At 45.0% G+C, this 19,506-nt stretch overlaps 1 protein-coding gene across 2 annotated transcripts in view; it reads left to right on the forward strand.

The window, feature by feature from the left end:
• LOC147712880 (triggering receptor expressed on myeloid cells 2-like) overlaps nt 1–11,407 on the forward strand; it is a 696,111-nt gene extending 684,704 nt beyond the window's left edge. For both annotated transcript variants that reach the window (XM_086923542.1, XM_086923543.1), the window contains one exon: nt 11,006–11,407. In XM_086923542.1, coding sequence (XP_086779668.1) covers nt 11,006–11,014 — 9 coding nt within the window. In that variant the 3' untranslated portion in view covers nt 11,015–11,407. The remainder of the gene's footprint in view (nt 1–11,005) is intronic.
• Nucleotides 11,408–19,506: the final 8,099 nt, after the last annotated feature.

Genomic DNA, 19,506 nt, shown 5'->3' on the forward strand with positions numbered 1-19,506 from the left:
CGGGCCGCTGAGGTGGTGGGGGTGTAGAGTCGGCTTTGAGCCCATCCAGCCGACATCGATGTCGCGCTTGGGGAAGGCTGGGCAGGCCTAGCCGGCCCGGCCGCGTTTTGGGCTCTTGCGGACCGCCTCACCGCTCGCGAGTGGGCGCCCTGTCGGGTGTGTGTCGATGCGACCACCGGCCCGCTGAATTGCTCTGCCCGAGCTCCGGGTTGTGCCTCCCTCTTGGGGCGAATCGTGCGTCGTTGTAATATGAGAACAGTGGTCCTCTTGGTAAAGCTCGATGCGAACTGCCTTCAAGTACTTGTTGTCACATTAATCAGTTTCGTGTTTATTTTACGTTCCCTGCACACAATAGCAAGCTGTCTGTTTGTAGTAAGCGCTGTAGTATGAGGTGCCCTCATGCTGTAGAACCCTGTTTTCTCCGAGCAAAGGTCAACCGTTAGGCGGCAAAGCTGCATTGTATGTATTGTGGGTCAATCCCCCACCATCTTCCGTGTGGCTGTGGGCGGCGGCCATCCCTCGTCGAGCCCGCCGCGTCCTTCAGCCTTTGCCTTGCCGCCTGGTCGGGCCCGCCCCAGGGTCGGCCTCTCCCTGGGAGCCGCTGTCCTTTTTTTCGTAGTGAAGGAGAGTGTATTCCAGGGGGAGAGTTCAACGGGCCTGCCCACCCCTAACTCCAGCACGTATTACAGTCGGGCCTGTTCTAGTTTTGCCCATCAGGCAGGCTTACTGCGCTTCGCTCCTCGTCAACCCGCCCCCTCACCCAGGCCGGTAGCAGGCGGGGTGGAGCGCATTGTGATCAGGGAGAGGATGCAGCCTTAGGGCTGGAGCGGTCAACGTGCAGCTGGTGGCACTGGGTTCGAGTTCCGCACACGACGCCATACATGCTGTGTTTCTGGGCTATTCACTTCTCTACGTGCCTACATTTCAAATGAACGTGTCCTGTGATCGAGTCTGATGCTATGCAGTATGCTTTGTCATGGCTTGCTAATGTTCCAGCTGGTGTATGCACAAAATGGTTATTCGGCGCATGTTCAGTATTTTGAGTTCGTGGTGCTGTGTGGCTTCCCGGATCTTACGGTACCGGGGCTCTCCCTTGGGCTGTCAGGTCTAGTCATGAGCTTTTCTCACGCTTGTATTTACTTTTCAGACCGACGTCGTGGCCGTATCTTTTCGCTTTACGCTTCCTGCTCGCCCCCCCCCCTGCCAGGACCTATCCTTCAGAGGTATGTATAGTGAGCTCAAGATTATCTGAGGTTAGCAGGAGGTTTTGTTTGCGGCACCTCATAGAAGCTGTGGCTGGTTGGGTCCGGGCCGAGAGCTGGGGCATCTGCGGCCACACACCTTGTCCATTTTGCTCACAGTCACTTTCTTTTGCAGGGAAAGAGCCCAAGTTCAGAATGGACAGCCAGGGATCTCCCCCTCTCTTCACCCAGACGTCCCAAGTCGATGACTCCTTGCCAGGACCTTCCCATGATGCACAGCTGAAAGCAGTCATGGACTTGATAAAGGCTAAGGGGGTTGCTTGGGCAAGTGACCTGTTAAATGCCAACAATCCCGGGGACTCCAGGGTCGGCCTGTCGCCTCCAGCACCTGAACAGGAGATAATAGAGGAAGCTGGGCCTACCAGGTCCAAGAGAGTGCAGAGGGCTACAGTGAAGGACTTTCCCGCGGACCCAGTACCTACCAAAGTCCATGCGCCCGAGTTAGCCAGAAATGTAATCGTGCACGCGTCCGCATCCCCTCCTTCAGTGGCCAGGGACCCCTCCCCGCCGGCAGTTGCACCTCCCTCGGACTTTGCCACACGTGAGGATCTGGGTAAGCTCACGAACACCCTTACTGACTTCATGTCTGAGGTCAGAGCTGGCTTACGGGCATCCATGGCGTATTGACTATAAATACACCTAAAAGCCACATAAGGGCACAAGTAGCATTCAGAGGGCGGCAAGGAGCTACATTGAGAAACATAAGATTAAGAGAATCGATAAGGACTAGAAAAGAAGATTTGTTATATAGGGATGTGTGCCAAAGTTGAGTAAACACTGTAGGAATCCCAGACGACTACACTCTCTCCAGACATGGCCCTAACTCCTGGACCATCCTTTATCCCCCCCAAACTGTCTAAAAACGCTAAGAAAAACTTCAAACATAAACTACTCATTCGTAACCCTCAAACACTTATTGTTGATAACTACCTCAGCCTCTCTTCCCCCGTAAAAACCACCTACATATTCTATTCCAAACTCCCCTCCAAATGGAAAAGCATTTTCCTACATCAGCTCCCAGTCACTCACTCAATCAAAATTTCCCAAGGATTTAAATTATCCACTACTCCCGCCCCAATATTTCCAGGTGAAATCGACATCTCCATCTTCAAAACGGGTAACATCCTCATACAAGCCGCCGAATCACATCTCACCATCTTTGAGCTACACTTCAACACCTTGTCTCTCCACCTAGACAAAATTAACCCTAATGCTCCGAATACCCAATCGTTCAACACCCCTTCTCTCTCCCTTTCCCCTACCCCTCTCTCCCTCTCCCCTGTCTTCACTCCTACCAACACCAAACTCCAATCTCCTATTCCCCACTCCCCCTCCCCTCTCATCTCTAAAGTCAATGCCATACATCAACCACCTTTGCCCAAACGTTCTCTCCCTACAATGATCCCCCTCCTACCTACTGACATCCCCACTGAACACCCTCTCTCCCTACCACTTACATTCTCTGACAATCTGTCCCCCTCAACCTCTTCTAAAATAACTAACCCCTTCCTTCCTTCCTGTATGCCACAGCCTGAATCCCTACCCCTCAACCCTGGCTCTCCTTTCGTACCACCTCTAGCCCCACCCTCATCCTCTCTTAACACTCCTTCACAACCACCAAATTTTTCTTCACCGTTAATCCCCAACGCAGTCCTACTTGACACTCTTTATGCCCTCATATCTTCTCTAGCCACATCCCCCGAGTTCTTAAATCTATTGTCCTCCATCATGCCACCACCCACGCCTAAGTGCCTTAACTCTACTCATTCCAACACCATTGACCCTCACACACCTTACACACAATTGCCCCCTGTCTACAACAAACACTATTCACTCCCTCTCACCGTCATCCTCCCCTTTAGAGATCCCCCACTCCCCTATAACCCTGACCCTACACAACATCAAACGCAACCTCTCTTTATTAACGATTGAACTCTCCCGACTTAGAGAAGATGTTAAATCCCTCAGCTCAGGAACCGGACTCTCACGTGCAAATGCCCACCACCCCAACCGTAAAATCCCTGCCATCTTCAATCGTCACCATTGGAATACTTCCCCACTCACAACCGTATGTCTAGGCCTCACCGCGCCTTAAACTACCTCTCCCCATCAGACCTATGCAATTCCTACCTTCCTACTTCTTCAGTCAACAACCCACCTCCCCCCTACTCCTACACCCCTGTCATTCTAGGGACAAACAGAATTCCCTCCACTCCCCCCTCCCCCAGACTCCATCCTCAACTCACCTCCATCCACTCCTGCCCTCCCTCCCAAAATAACCCCAATCCACTCGCCTGCATGCTTGTTAACTACCGATCCGCCGCCCGACACGCCACTGAAATCTCCGAATCTATCTTTAGTGAATCCATTGACATTGTGTTCCTCCCAGAAACTTGGCTGAATGAACACTCAACGAGCATGCTTGATCTACTCATGGATACTCTATCCTCAGAATCGACAGACCTGACAGAATAGGAGGTGGACTGGCCATAATCTTCAAAAACGAACTACAACTCTCCCTTGTTAACAACTCTGGCCACTCCACCTTCGAATACCTTGAAGCTGAACTTAAAATTCTAGGCGCCCACTCTATTCGTTTACACACTATCTACCACCCTCCTGGTGATCCACACCCCTTTATTGATGAACTTTCTGACTTGATTACACAATCCTCATTATCCAACTCAATAAACTCTTCCTTGCAGACCTCAACCTCCACTTGAACGACACCAATGATCCATCTACCACCCTCTTCACCAACCTTCTCAAGATCAGTGACCTTAAACAACTTTGTCAGTCCCCCACCCACACCAAATGAACCATCCTGGATGCTATCATTACCCACAATGACTTAGCCTTCCTGACTAACATCATCCCCATTGATTGGTCCAACCACCACCTCATACTGTTCACCATTTCCATCCCGCCGCCTCCCCTCACCGCGAAACAAATTAAACCTATGAAATGGACCAGAAATCTAAAACGTATCCCTCCTGGCGAACTTGAGTCCAAACTACAAGCTCAACTGCTCCTCACTCCTCTCTCCCAAAACACAAATGAGCTTACTGATCACTTTAATAAAGCTGTCACGGATATCCTTGACCAATTGGCCCCTCCTAAAGTTAAAACTCTAAGAAACATTTCTTCCAAATCTTGGTTTAACCTCGAACTTAACAACGAAAGACGCTCATTAAGACTAATGGAAAGAATCTGGAGACAGCATCCCTCCTACTCTAACCTGACACTCCTCAAATCAGTTAGGTCTACATACAAAAAACACATTTTTAACAAAAAGGCATCCTCCTTCCATTCACAACTTGATCGGGCCAAAAACAGACCTAGAGAACTGTTCAACATTATCTGGCACCAAACCTCCTCAGCTCCGCCTAAGCCGACTGCCTCAACCGCTAGACGTAAAGAAATTGCCCACTTATTCTCAGAAAAAATTGCTAAAATAGATAAATCCTTCCACTCAACGCAGATCCCAACCAACCCCCTACTTTCTCCTGTCATCTCTTCTAATTCACACTCCTCACTCCTAGGACCCCCTCATACTCACCCCCTACCTCACCTCAACTTAACCCCTCATCACACATTCCTTCTCCTATTCCCTCCCTAAATTACCCCCCACACCTTCCCACCCCTACTCCTCTGGTACCCAACCTCCCATACTCACGACCAAAAAATATTGCCTCCTGGCATAATTTCCTCCCTGTAACTGAGGACGAAGTGCACAACATTATTACTGAACTAAAACCATCCTCCCATACCAAAGACCCCCTTCCTTCTAACCTTGTCCAAGACCTAAAGCACATCATCGTCCCGTCCTGGACCTCAATCATCAACACCTCCGTTGCTACAGGAAGTGTCCCTAGGTCCCTCCAACTTGGTCAAATCTCCCCATTATCAAAAACGCTAATGCTGATCCTAATGACTGAAACAACCTCCGCCCCATCACTAACCTCCCCCTCCTTTCTAAAGCCCTTGAAAAATGTGTCTTGCTCCTATTAGACAAACACATCGAAAAATTCAATCTTCTGGACCCCTTACAATCAGGCTGTAGAAAAGGCTGCAGCACTGAAACTGCCATACTAAACATTGTTGATGACATTCACCACTTCCTTCATAATGGTGAGACATGTCTTCTTATCCTCCTTGATCTCCCCGCAGCATTTGACACTGTTAACCACTCTGCTCTACTTAATGTGCTCAATAGATCGCTTTGGCCTGAATGGTACTACGCAAAAATGGTTTTTCTCCTATCTTCAACATCAAACCCAACAAATTAAAATTCAAGACTTTCTATCTAAACCCACTCCGGTCAACCTAGGAGTCCCCCAGGGATCTATTCTCACACCTTTACTTTTTGACCTCTTTACGGAACCCCTCACCCTCATTCTAAATGAAGCTGGTATCAACTACCATCTTTATGCCGATGACACCCAACTCTATTACAAGATCAAATCCCATGCTGACATCATACACCTTAATAACACCCTCACTAAAATCCAATCCTGATCCTGGTTCCACCGTAATCATCTCAAACTCAACCCCCAAAAACTGAAATCATCCTCTTCTCCCCCAAAAACAACCCTCTCCCCATTCAAACTTGGATCCCCAACCTCAATGCTCTAAACTGCTCTCTCTCCTTGTCCAACTCAGTAAAATCTCTTGGTATCTCCATTGATAACAGTCTAAATCGCAATGTCCACATCAAAAAGTTGGCTAAAGGAGCCCTCTTCACTCTCCGTCATCTCAAGAAAATCAAACCCTTTCTCCCAACTGAAGATTTTAAATTAGTGGTTCAATCCGTAGTCCTTTCACAAATCGATTACGGCAATGCCATCCTCACCGGAAGGTCCACCTAGCTCCACTCAAATCTGTACTCAACCTTACAGCCAGGCTCATCACCGACTGTAAACGTTTCAATCACATTTCCCCAGCTCTCAAAACTCTAAAATGGCTCCCCATTGAAGGCAGATCCACCTACAAAACCGCATGCATCACACACAAGGTCCTCCATCAAAATGCACCACCATACCTTGCCAATAAACTCTGCAAAGCGGACAGCACACAACCCCTAAGAAGCACTAACACTCTCCTCCTTGTCCCACCTCTGCTAAAAAAGAAATCCACTCAATCCCGCTCCTTCTCAGGAAATTCCCCCTACATCTGGAATGCCCTCCCCAAAGACCTACAATGCAACCCTTCCTACACCAGCTTTAATAGAGATCTCAAAATCCACCTCCTCAATATATATTGGAGGTCTCTACCTGCGCCTTATACTCGCTCTTCCATATCTTATAGGTATTTCAACTCTTTTCTCTGAGTATCTGTTTACATGATATGTATAACCTCAAGCCTTATGTTATTCTCTGTCTTACCTGCTGTTAATCCTATAATGATGTTGTAAATGTTGTAATTTTGTTTTTACCTTATTTATCTCAGTCTTGTAAAGTGCTCTGATGTTTTTGTTATTCTTTTATGCTGTAATTTATCTCTTACCGTAACCAGCTTTTTCATGTAAAGCGCTTTGCTACCTCTGGATCCAGCCAGCTCTATATAAAACCTCTAAAATAAATAAATAAATAAATAAATAAATAAAATAGGAAGACGCGAAGGGAGAAGTGGAATTAGATTATATTAAGGAGACTTGAGACTGAGAGGAAAGCTTTGAATGTAGGTGCGGCCAAAAAATTAGGCATCAAATATGGGGAAACATTACGTTGAAGCAGAGGTAGCAAAACAAAACTAGAGCTGGGTACATGTTTATTTATTTTCCAGGTTTTGTCTAGCCACGTCCTTTTGATGACATAGCTTTCACACCGTTGTTCACATTTCCTACACAGAAGAAAGTCACCTTGACATTTGAACATTACGTTTCTACACAGAGTTTCTTGATCTCTAGGATTCCTCCTAAATACTGGAGGAGGAAAGGGAGTTGTACTTCACTCAGGGTTTGATGTTCAGGTAGCACCTAAAATAGAATGGGTTTGAACTCAAGGTTTGAACATGGTTTAAGAACCTGGGTACATAAGTGTTAGAATTGGAGGTCTCTGATTGACACAGGTAGGGACTTGTGACAAGCAGGGACCCTCTCCTCTAGTCAGGACAAGGGGATTACCCTCTAAAATAACCCCTGCTCACCCTCTAGGTAGTGTGGCTCGAGCAGACAAGGCTTATCTCAGAGACGTTATAGGTTAAGCATTTGTGAACACACACAGTAACTCAGTGATAACACTACAAATGGACACCACACTAGATTTATATCAAAATAGGTATCTTTATATAAAGGCTCAGCACAAGACCAAATAACGACAAAAATGAGCCACAATACTATTAGCAATAAAGAGTTCTTGTTGAAATGCGTATTTTAGAGTTCTGTGCACTTCGTACCCTTCGTCCGGCTCTCCCGGTGATGAAAATGCCCAGAAAGAGTATAACACACGCGGCGGACACTCCGGTCCGAGGTGTACCAAATTGCGAGTCGTACACAGTACCTTCGTTTTGATGAGTTCGTCACGGACGATGCGTTGAAAAAGAAAGCGTTGCACGCGGCTATGCCCTCCTTTCGCGGTGCGAGCTACAGCTCGTTGACGGCGCCCATGCGGGTCGTTGAACGCAGACTCGCGTTGCTTGAGGGGACGGTGCTTTGTGCGATGCGAACTATTCCATTGCGGCGTACGAGCCGTACCTTGGGAGTTGGTGTCGTACAGTCCTTAAAAGCAGTGCGAGTCGGGCCGTGCAATGCTTACCCAACTCCCTGCGATCTTCGGACTCTACCTCGACAGTAGTGTGCGTGTCGTCCTGACCTGTTGCGAGTCGATGCGTGAAGCGTTGTACGCAGCGGTGCTTCCCAGTCACGGTTCGAGCGGCGGCTCGTTGACGGCGCTTGTGCGGGTCGGTGAACACAGAGTCGCGTTACTTGTGGTGGGCGATGCTTTGTACGGTGCGGTCAGGCTTCGATTCGATCGTACAAGGCATACCCAGCTCCCTGCAGCGGCTGAAAACAGCGTTTCCAGCGGCGATCTGCGAGGCGGATGAAGTCCAATGGTCCTGGGACTTCGTTCAAGGGCAAGCTTACTCACAAGCCCTTAGAGATCTTTGCACAAGTCGGAAAAATAAAGTCTTTGTAGTCTTTTCTCCTCTCCTTCAGCAGCAAGGCAACCACTGCAGGCCAATCCCCCAGGTCAGGGACAGTACTCCTCCTTCAGCTTCCCCAGTTCCTTCTCGTCGGGCAGAGGTTTCTTCTTGTTAAGCAGGATCTAATTTCTTGGGAGCAGGGTCCCAATACTTATACCCCTAATTCCTTTGTTCCTCTTGGGTTAAGGGGTCTTTGCCCAGCCAGAACCAGTTCTTGAGCACTCTGTGGACATGACTCTGACTTTTCTTTCAGTGTGCAGGGCAGAGACGTCAGACGCTGCACAGGAGGTGGAGCCAGCATTGTGGTTGGCAGAGCACAGCTCTATTCAGAGTCCAGGTGCACTCCTCCCACCCATCAGGGTGTCAATCTCTCTATTCACCACTGGGCTGCCCCAGCCTGTCTCCTGGAATTCCCCAGCCCTGTCACTCACAGAAACCAGACGGCAGATACACATCATAGCAGAGGCGGGCTGAAATGGTTAGGCAAGCAAATACCAACTTTCTAAAAGTGGTATTTGCAAACCCAGAATATTAAAATAAACTTTACTAAAAGATGTATTTTATTTTCTGAGTTCAGGCATACTAAACTCGAATTTCTACGGTGTTCCCTGAGTCTGTTAGGATCATAGAATGTAACATTCCAACAGCCCATTCTGGCCTATGAGAACGGGTAACCTTGCAATAGTGAAAAACGAAAATGGCTGTAATTCACTATTAGGACATGCCACACACTTCAGGACTTGTCCTACCGTATACTTACAATGCACCCTGCCCTTGGGCCTACCATAGGGATGACTCACATGAAGTAAAGGGAAGGTTTAGGGACTGGCAAGTGGGTGCACTTGCCCAGTCAGCATAACAGTACCAGACTGCACGCAGGTTCTGCAATGGCAGACCTTAGAAACATTTTACCAGGCTGCTTCTGTGGGTGGCACAACCAGTGCTGCAAGCCCACTAGCAGCATTTGGTTTTACAAGCCCTAGGCACTCCTGGTGCACTTTACTGGGGTCTGACAGTAAACCAAATAAGCCAATCATGGAATCCAATCAACATACACATTTTATACAGGGAGCCCTTGCACTGTGGCACTGATTGGCAGTGGCACAGTGCTCTGAGTAGCTAACACCAGCAAAACACATGAGGCACAGCAACAAAAAGTGATAGGGAGACCCACGTCAAGGTGCCAGGTCTAACAATAAGGTATATGACTAAGGGGCGATAGACCAAGCTAAGCCCTTAATGCCCACTCAGGCAAAGCTAATAACTCTATACCCTTTACACAAGGGCATATTAACTGGTATTGGAGGAGCAGATGCAGACCATTTATGGCTTCCTTTTACTATCTAGCAGCAGGACAGGGACCATTTCCCTTGTCCTTATTAGAGCCTAGATAACCTTGCTAAGTTACTGTCTTTACGAAAAAGATGAGCTAAAAACCCTCCTTGGTGTTAACAGGCACAGATGTCAGTGGGAGCTGAAGGAGGATGTCAACAGATCAGAGCTAGAAGAACATACTTTCAAGTAATGCACGTACTCCAGGCGATTCTAAGGCCCATTTCTGTTGCGTGCATGTGTAGATCTCAGCAGGGAGCAAGGCAGCACCACCAGTGGGCGGGAGGAGCTGGTGGGGACATGCAAGTAACTGTGTCAGCAGCACTGACTTGCAGAGGTGTTAAAATAATTTTCAGAGTGAGGGGGCTGCCTATTGACATCACATCACTAAAGCCATACGTGTTGTGAAAAATCGAGATGCTTCTTCCTCATCTTCTTTCATTCAGATCCCCCAAGCCCCCCTTTCTCTATGTCTTTTTTCTGGAAGGGCTTCTTTCTCCTCTTCTCTCATTCAGATCCCCAAGCCCTCTCCCCTTTCTCTTTGTCTTTTTTTCCGGAAGGGCTTCTTTCTCCTCACATTGGTTCAAATCCCCAAGCCTCCCCGTTCTCTTTGTCTCTCTTTTTTCTGGAAGGGCTTCTTTCTCATCTTCACTGATTCAGATCCCCAAGCCCCCCTCTTTCTCTTTGACTTTTTTCCTAGATGTGTGCTCCCTTCACCTGTGCACTGATTTCAGAACCCCACTTTTTAGTTTGTCTTTTTATCTGGATGGCCTCCTTCTACTGTGTTCTGATTTATGAAATGTTCTTTCTTTCTCTATATTGCAAATAATTGAGCAAGCTCCTTACCCCATAGAGCTCTTCAGGTCGGGAGGGATCTCCATTCAGCTCCCTTCTCCTTTCTGGAGAGAGCTCCCTTGCACGCGGCTCACGTTCTTGGAGTGTGATATCTTCTCCTTGGCCTTCAGGTTTGGAGTGAGTTCCATTGCTCGTCTAATTTATGGAATGTCTGATTTCGGGGATGACCTCCGTTCTTCTATGTCGTCTTTTCTAGAGCACGTTCCTTTCCTCCAGCAGAGCTCGAGGTCCCGTCCTCTGTCCTCTTCCTTTCAGAGGCCTGTTTTACATTAAGTGCACTCCTTGCCGCCCCCGCCTTCTCTTTTCATGGGGGATAGTCCCCAAACACTGTCTTTTCTAGAGGGGACGTTTACTGATGTGTTGTGATTTCTGGAGTGATTTCTCTTCCTCTAATAGATGTCCTTTCCCCGTAGGAGTTCTGAGAAACCAGCACCGGGAGGAGGACCCTGACTCTGGAACTACAGCACTTTCACCTCAGCACTTCCTGCCCAGTTTCACCACCCTTTCTGCAGCAGCCACTCCAAATACTGGAATTAAAATGCATCCAAGAATGAACCGACACAGCTACCTGCCCTCTGAGGCTGCTCAGTGCTCACCTCGGCCCAGAGAACACCGGACATCGGAGAATATTAAAAGACTGGTGCACCGAATCTAGCACCTATGGAAATGTTTACATTAGACGGACTCACCTGCGCCCAAAATCCACACAAGTGTCTCTCTCTGTGTTGGTACCCTGGGGCCCAGCTCAGCTTTTTTGTAATTATGAAGTGAAAATAAATGATGGAAACTCAAATAAAAAGAAAGTGTAAAAAAAATTCAAGTATCCTTCGAATGGGGACAGGTTTGGAGTAGATGGATTTAAAGAGTTTACAAACTGAAAACATTTCTTATGAAAAAACATAAGGGTCAATATTAACAAACATCTGCTTGTCTGAGGAAGGTGTTTTGGTGTTATGTTTGTTTTTTCCCTGGCTGAGGTAGAACTCAAAACAGTATATTAAGATGCCCAGACACCAGGGCCTTCCTACGTAGGGTAACTTCCGATTAACCTTAACAGGAAAATAAAGGTACTACACTAGGAGTCAAAAGACTTAGTAAAGGATGTGATACCTTCTGGGCTGTAAGGTGTTAGGTTTCAGTTACAGACAACTTTAGCCGTCCTGTGCTGACAGACCTCTTGTTTATAATACATATCATCTGTTTACAGTGGGCTTTGAGTCAACCCCTAGATTTTGACTGGACGACGTTGTCTATCTGAGAAGCCTGCTGTTCATTCAATGTTATGTTGAATTATATAGCGCAATAATCACCCAAGAGGGTATCAAGGCACTTGGGCAAATTGTGTAGGTGTGGGGTCCTAAGGTGCTTAGATAAAGAGGCAGGCCTTCAGGTTCTTGCAAAGCTCAAGAATTGAGGAGGAGGCTCTGATGATTTGAGGGAGGTTGTTCCATGTCTTGGGTGCAATGTAGGAGAATAAGCGCCGGGTTAGTGTCAAATTATTAACGCTGTTCACCCAGGCGATGTGAAATCCAGCGATAGAGGATGATAACATGCATTAGCGTGAGAAAAGCAGCGAAAATGTCCTGCGATAATGTAAACCTTGATAATAGGCAGGTGTGGACTTAGCCCTGAGATCCTCCTCCCATGTTACAGATGGCTAAGTCTAATTATTAACAAGAGTTAAAATCCTGTGAGAAAGGGGCCTTAGCGCGACTTTGATCATCAATTCGCAGGTCTGGGGCATTATTGTAAATATTGCGATGCAGTTTTAGTGATGTTTACCAATGTTGTTCTGTGAGGAACGCCCACTTTGCATGTCATTAGCGATAATAATCGCTGACATGCAAAGTGGAGAAGAGACGGCTGCTAACTCAAGGAAACACGATTTAGCGTGTCCTTGATACTAGAGCAATATTTAAATCACCGCTTTTCGGACGAAAACGGCCTCTAAAGCGGCGAAATTGGGCTTGATAATATGCCCTCTTCAGTTTTACTTTTGTGGATGGGGGAGTGTGGGCAAGTGAGAGTGAGGTTGAGCATATGTGTCTGGTGGGTCAGAGAAAGTGTATTCAGGTGTTGAGGTATTCTGGTCCTGTGTTGTCTATAGCTTTGTATGTGTGTGTGAGAAGTTTGAATTGGCTGCGTTTGTGAATATGGATCCAGTGTAGCTTCCTGTGGTGCGGTGTGATGTCGGTGCTGCGTGGGAGGTCGGGTATTGAGTATGAGTCTTGTGACTGCGTTCTGGATCGTCTGAAGTCTGTAGGAGTTGTTTGGAGATTCGGGTGTAGAGAGTGTTGCCATAGTCTAGCCTGCTGGTGATGAGTGCTTGTGTGACTGTCCGTCTTGTGTTTTGAGGCAACCATTTGAAGATCATTCACAGCATGCATAGGATGTGGAAACAGGAGGTACTCACTGCATTGACTTGAGCCGTCATGTTGAGTTTGTCATCTAAGATGATCGCTAGATTTCCTGCATGGTCTGTGGGTGTGGGTGTTGGTACCACCTCCGATGGCCACCAGGTGGAATTCCATAGCGCGGTCTTGTTGCCGAAGACCAGTACTTCTGTCTTGTGGGAGTTGAGATTCAGGTAGTTAGTTTGTATCCAGTCTGGCACCATGGTCATGCAGTTGGTAAAGTTGGTTCTGGCTGTAGATGTGGTAGGGGCATTAGTCTGTTGGGGCCCCTGAGTGGATGTTCTGCATGATTGTCGCTGTGTACTTTCTGGAGAGGGTGGTCCATTCACTCAGGTGAAACAAATATAAATGAAGGAGGCCCCCTTAACTGTCAGTTCCGGGACAGGGGAGAATGGATCAACAAACAAAGAGGTCCCACAATTGACCCTGATTGGGTAATACGTTCTTATAGGTGCCCAACGTTATGTCTTTGCAAATACCAATCACACATTGTTGTACTTGAAACTTAAGACTCTATAAGTCTATAAGACGGCAAACACTTAGATATAGACAGTAATTATCTGTAGGTTTTGTCAGGATTTAGAGAAGGACAAGACATTCAGGTTTTAGGAAAATATAACAATGTATATTTATTTCAGAGTAAAAAAGTCATTCGCAGAACACAGGTAGATAAAACAATTGATACAGTAGCTAGTTTAAAAACATGGTTAAAAACATTCAGTGATGTCAGCAACAAACAAATAGTTCATACATTAGATTTATAAACACAACAGATTTATCAAAAAATGTTTTACAAGAACAGGGGTCGACGCAGCGTTTCGGTTTTGGGAAACGATTGGAAACCTTCTTCAGGACCAAGTTCTAGGAAGAAACATAAAATTACTTCTTTTGCGTATGACAGATATTAAGTGCAAATACATAGCGATTCCTCTTTTTTACAACAACCTTCTCTACCTAAAGCATATCCTGGCAGTTATGGAAACAAAACACATAGTTTCTTATTCTTAGTGAGCCATAACCTGTGTTACTAGGTTAAGTACAGATATTGGTATTTGTAAAGAACGTATTGACTTCAAAGCGGGGCATGTCACTGGTGGGTATCAGAGATAGATGTATTTAATTTATCTCTGCAGTAAGGTTAACAGTGATTACCATGGTGTCGATTAAACTCATTAGGTAATTCTGACATATCTTGGTGTACTACACATAAGTAACTTCTTATTAGTTAGATATTGGGTAGTAGATGTCTCTAACTTCATATAGATTGTTATTTAATAAGGCTGAATTACCTTAGGTGTATAGTAACTTTGCTCCCAGTCACTCAGGGGAGATTTGCTGCCCAATTATATTATTGGGTATCAACTGGGTTGCATATTGCCAGGTCTACATATAATGCGTATTTCCTATGGAAAGATGGTGATAAGAATGTTCACGTTAGATACCAACCATATATAGTGTCTAGGGTAAAAGTATATGTAATTAATTGCAACTACCTTGTAATATCTCTCTGGAAGTTCTTACGATAGAGGTAGGAGCCACCGATATGTGTAGTTCATAGGGCTGAAAAATAAGTCAATAGGGAGTGACTCAGACAAAGACACAGCAGACATTATCCATAGAGTAGAAGGCCTAGAATTTGACCCAGAGTCCCAGTTTCTTGTCACTTTAGACATAGAAGCGCTCTATACTAATATTCCACAGAATGCAACAATAGATGTCATTACATCTATGCTCAGTAACGAAGATCGAGATCTTTATAGACATGAAACCTTCATCATAGACTGCATATCTGTAGTATTAAGAAATAATCTGTTTCTGTTCAACAAGACACTCTACAGACAGATTAAGGGGACCAGCATGGGGGCCACCTGTGCCCCTAGTCTGGCCTGTTTGTATGTGTCAAATTTTGAAGAACACCACATATACAATACAGTGTCACCCTTCTATAAGAACATATCTATGTGGTCACGCTACATAGATGATGTCTTTTTTATCTGGACGGGACCTGTAGAGACATTAAGAGAATTCATCGCCTGGTTGAACCTTGGCGACCAAAACCTGAAGTTTACATCCCATATAGACAACCAAAGTACCGAATTTCTAGACATCATCATTAAACATACAGATGGTATACTTACAGTAGAACTCTTTACAAAGCCAACGGATAGGAACACGATGCTGCATCATAAGAGCAACCACCCCCCCAGTCAAATAAATAACATCCCATTTGGCCAGTTCCTAAGATTGAAGAGAAACTGTACCACAATGCATGACTTTGAAAAACATGCAGAGATTCTGAAAATGAAATTCTTAGAGCGAGGGTACCCGAAAAGGCTTATAAGACAATCATATAAGCGTGCCAAATACTACAACCGCGAAAGTCTTTTTCTACCCAAGAACCATGAAGAAGGCATGCCCCAACCAATTGCTTTTGTTACAAATTACAACGTAATAAGTAACAAACTTAAGAACATTATAAATAGAAACTGGCACTTGATCACGGGCAAACAACACAACACATTGCCCAAACCACGTTTCTCGTACAGAAGGAACCACACAATCAGGAACAGCCTAGTTCACACATATAGGGAGAACAAATCCTCCAGTCAACCGTGTATCAACAATGCACCACTGCCTACAGGTACATTTCCCTGTTCAGGGTGTAACAACTGTAAGGACATTATCCGTGGCGACAAGATCACTATCAAAGACTCCGTCATCAAACCCACTAGCTTCATGAATTGTCGCACCAAAAGCGTAGTATACCTAATTACCTGTCCATGTAATTTGATTTACATAGGAGAAACTTCTAGAGAAGTACGGGTCAGACTCAATGAACACAGGTCTGCCCTACGCACCAACAAAGCAGGTGCTCCGCTTACTGAACACTGGAAAACCGCAAAACATAAGCTCACAGAATTACGTTGGTGCTGTGTTGAACACGTCAGCCTCAACTCTAGAGGCGGGAATTTGACACAGAAAAGAAAGAGACGAGAACAATTTTACATGTCGAAATGCAATAGTGTCCGTATCGGCTTGAACAGTAAGGAAGACTGGGAGAGAATAGTCTAATATAATCCAACGAAGAACTGAGGAGAGGCAAATAAATATTAATGCCAGATGAACAAATAGCCCCCAATAGAGAACAACAGATTCTTAACTGAGAGAATAGTCTAACATAATCTAACGAAGAACTGAGGAGAGATAAATAGATATTAATGCCAGATGAATAAATAGCCCCCAATAGACAACAACAGATTCTTAATTTATATTAAAAACACTGGCAACCAGTTGCCAGTTTATGTCGAGCCTTCCAAGTCTAACAAATGTCATATATTTTATAGATATTTCAATTTTCGATTTCTGATATTCATTAGTTCATCCCCTAATGAAAGCAACATAGGGTGCAGCACATCATACTATATGCCTTACTCACATTAAAATCCAATCCTAAGTGTGAACAGCAGACTCCACTGTTTATCACATAACGCGTACTAGTTTTTAATATCTGCGCTACTGATTGTAATCCCAACATCATGCAGTATATGCGGCAGCCCGATAAACATAGGATCTTAATTAATGTAGGTCTGTGTGCATAAAATCACACGTTGTATTACTATGAGTAACAATGGCCTTGTACAACGAATGGATCCTCTGGTCTATTACTAGACAAAAATATGTCCATTTCACCCGTGCGCATTGTACCGATGGTCGTGTTGTACTTTACGAATGTCGGCAGTTCAATAAATAAAAAAACACATCAGAACATAAACACGGCGCACACGTGACCGCCGCAGAGCCAACCATATTGCAGCTATCTGCCGCCCAATCACAAGCGCCGGTGCATAAAACGGACGGGGACGGCCCCCACCTCCACACATCCGTCTATTACAGACCACGGAAGGACGCTAGCGGTAGGAGCAGGGAGGCCGAATCTCAAGACAAAGGTAAGCCAGCAGACTCTGCTCATTCCGCTCCCCGGGACTAGGTTAAATACCCTCGCGTCCCGGTAGCCACTAATTCGTACCGCTATTTGAGGTTATGCAAGGCATATGACATGGGTACCGCTATTTAGGAACTTTAACTCAATCTCTTTCGTCTGCACCTAGATGGGTGCTCGTTTTTGGCACTAGGCTATGTATATCCATTGAATTACACCTAAGGTTGCACTACAGCATTTTTAATTTGTGAATGAAATGCCACATATCCTACAAAAGATCAAGGCAGCGCTATGTAAATACCTAAGGACACTTGCCCGGCCATCTGGTCATGTAAATTGATAAAAATTCGCCCATTGCTGTACTAATGCATATTATACTAGCCACATAATCGCCCCCCATTACACAAAAGATCATGGTTTTATAGGAATAAAGTTAATGATGAAATGCAGATAAATAGTATTTTCTTTGATGTAGCTATAACCCAAAGACAAATAAGAACAACATATGCTTACTAAATATCAGTATAAAACCATAGAATACAGACTTGATGTATTAATTTACTACCCTCCACTCTCTCTTGCTCGCCCCCAGAACAAGGAGCAGCGCAGTATTATAAAGCAGCGCTCATCAACACAGCACCATACGAAAAGGTTGTGTTGGATTGGGGATCCAGTAATTAAAAATCTGGGTAAGTTAAATACCCCATACTTCTGCTTATTGGCAATAGTGCGACAAGCCCAAAAGATTGCTACTCAGCACTCCCTATTGACTTATTTTTCAGCCCTATGAACTACACATATCGGTGGCTCCTACCTCTATCGTAAGAACTTCCAGAGAGATATTACAAGGTAGTTGCAATTAATTACATATACTTTTACCCTAGACACTATATATGGTTGGTATCTAACGTGAACATTCTTATCACCATCTTTCCATAGGAAATACGCATTATATGTAGACCTGGCAATATGCAACCCAGTTGATACCCAATAATATAATTGGGCAGCAAATCTCCCCTGAGTGACTGGGAGCAAAGTTACTATACACCTAAGGTAATTCAGCCTTATTAAATAACAATCTATATGAAGTTAGAGACATCTACTACCCAATATCTAACTAATAAGAAGTTACTTATGTGTAGTACACCAAGATATGTCAGAATTACCTAATGAGTTTAATCGACACCATGGTAATCACTGTTAACCTTACTGCAGAGATAAATTAAATACATCTATCTCTGATACCCACCAGTGACATGCCCCGCTTTGAAGTCAATACGTTCTTTAAAAATACCAATATCTGTACTTAACCTAGTAACACAGGTTATGGCCCACTAAGAATAAGAAACTATGTGTTTCGTTTCCATAACTGCCAGGATATGCTTTAGGTAGAGAAGGTTGTTGTAAAAAAGAGGAATCGCTATGTATTTGCACTTAATATCTGTCATACGCAAAAGAAGTAATTTTATGTTTCTTCCTAGAACTTGGTCCTGAAGAAGGTTTCCAATCGTTTCCCAAAACCGAAACGCTGCGTCGACCCCTGTTCTTGTAAAACATGTTTTGATAAATCTGTTGTGTTTATAAATCTAATGTATGAACTATTTGTTTGTTGCTGACATCACTGAATGTTTTTAACCATGTTTTTAAACTAGCTACTGTATCAATTGTTTTTATCTACCTGTGTTCTGCGAATGACTTTTTTACTCTGAAATAAATATACATTGTTATATTTTCCTAAAACCTGAATGTCTTGTCCTTCTCTAAATCCTGACAAAACCTACAGATAATTACTGTCTATATCTAAGTGTTTGCCGTCTTATAGACTTATAGAGTCTTAAGTTTCAAGTACAACAATGTGTGATTGGTATTTGCAAAGACATAACGTTGGGCACCTATAAGAACGTATTACCCAATCAGGGTCAATTGTGGGACCTCTTTGTTTGTTGATCCATTCACTCAGGTGGCCATCTCGGTTGGTGGTGGCTAGGTTAGCAATGAGTTTTCTTGGTTTGGGTTGGTGTGGGAAGTTGCTGTAGATGTTTTCAAATTTGCTGTGGAAGAAGTTGGATAGGTTGTTGCAGAGTTTTTAGAAGGCAGCAATGCTGTTGACAGTGGCTTTGGAGAGGCTTAATCCTTGACAATTGAGAAGATCTCTTTGCAGCTGTTGGAGCTTCCTTCAATGTGGTCCACTAGTGCTTAATTCTTGGTGTCTTTAACTTGTTGGTGATAGCACCTGAGTACAGCCTTGTTAGACGGGGACCTGGAGGGTCGGCCGAGGACAAGGGGAGAGGCCTCCGGGGAGGGCCGTCTCCAGCGATCGTACAGACAAGTAACTTCCCCCCCACAGATGGACACCACACAAGGATAAGGTTAACGCTCTTTATATGCAGTTCTTGAAGCAAAGTATCACGGTACAGTGAGATCGGGACACGAGGGTCCTCTCAATTCTAGTCTCTGGGAGGAAAAAGGGGGTAGCGGGACAGTCTTGATACCGATCTGGTATTGAGGTGAAATGATGGATAGCTCACAATCCTCGAGCTCGGAGTTCTGGAAGGTCGGG

Source organism: Lissotriton vulgaris, chromosome 5 (genome assembly GCF_964263255.1).
Source record: "Lissotriton vulgaris chromosome 5, aLisVul1.2, whole genome shotgun sequence".
NCBI lineage: Eukaryota > Metazoa > Chordata > Amphibia > Caudata > Salamandridae > Lissotriton > Lissotriton vulgaris.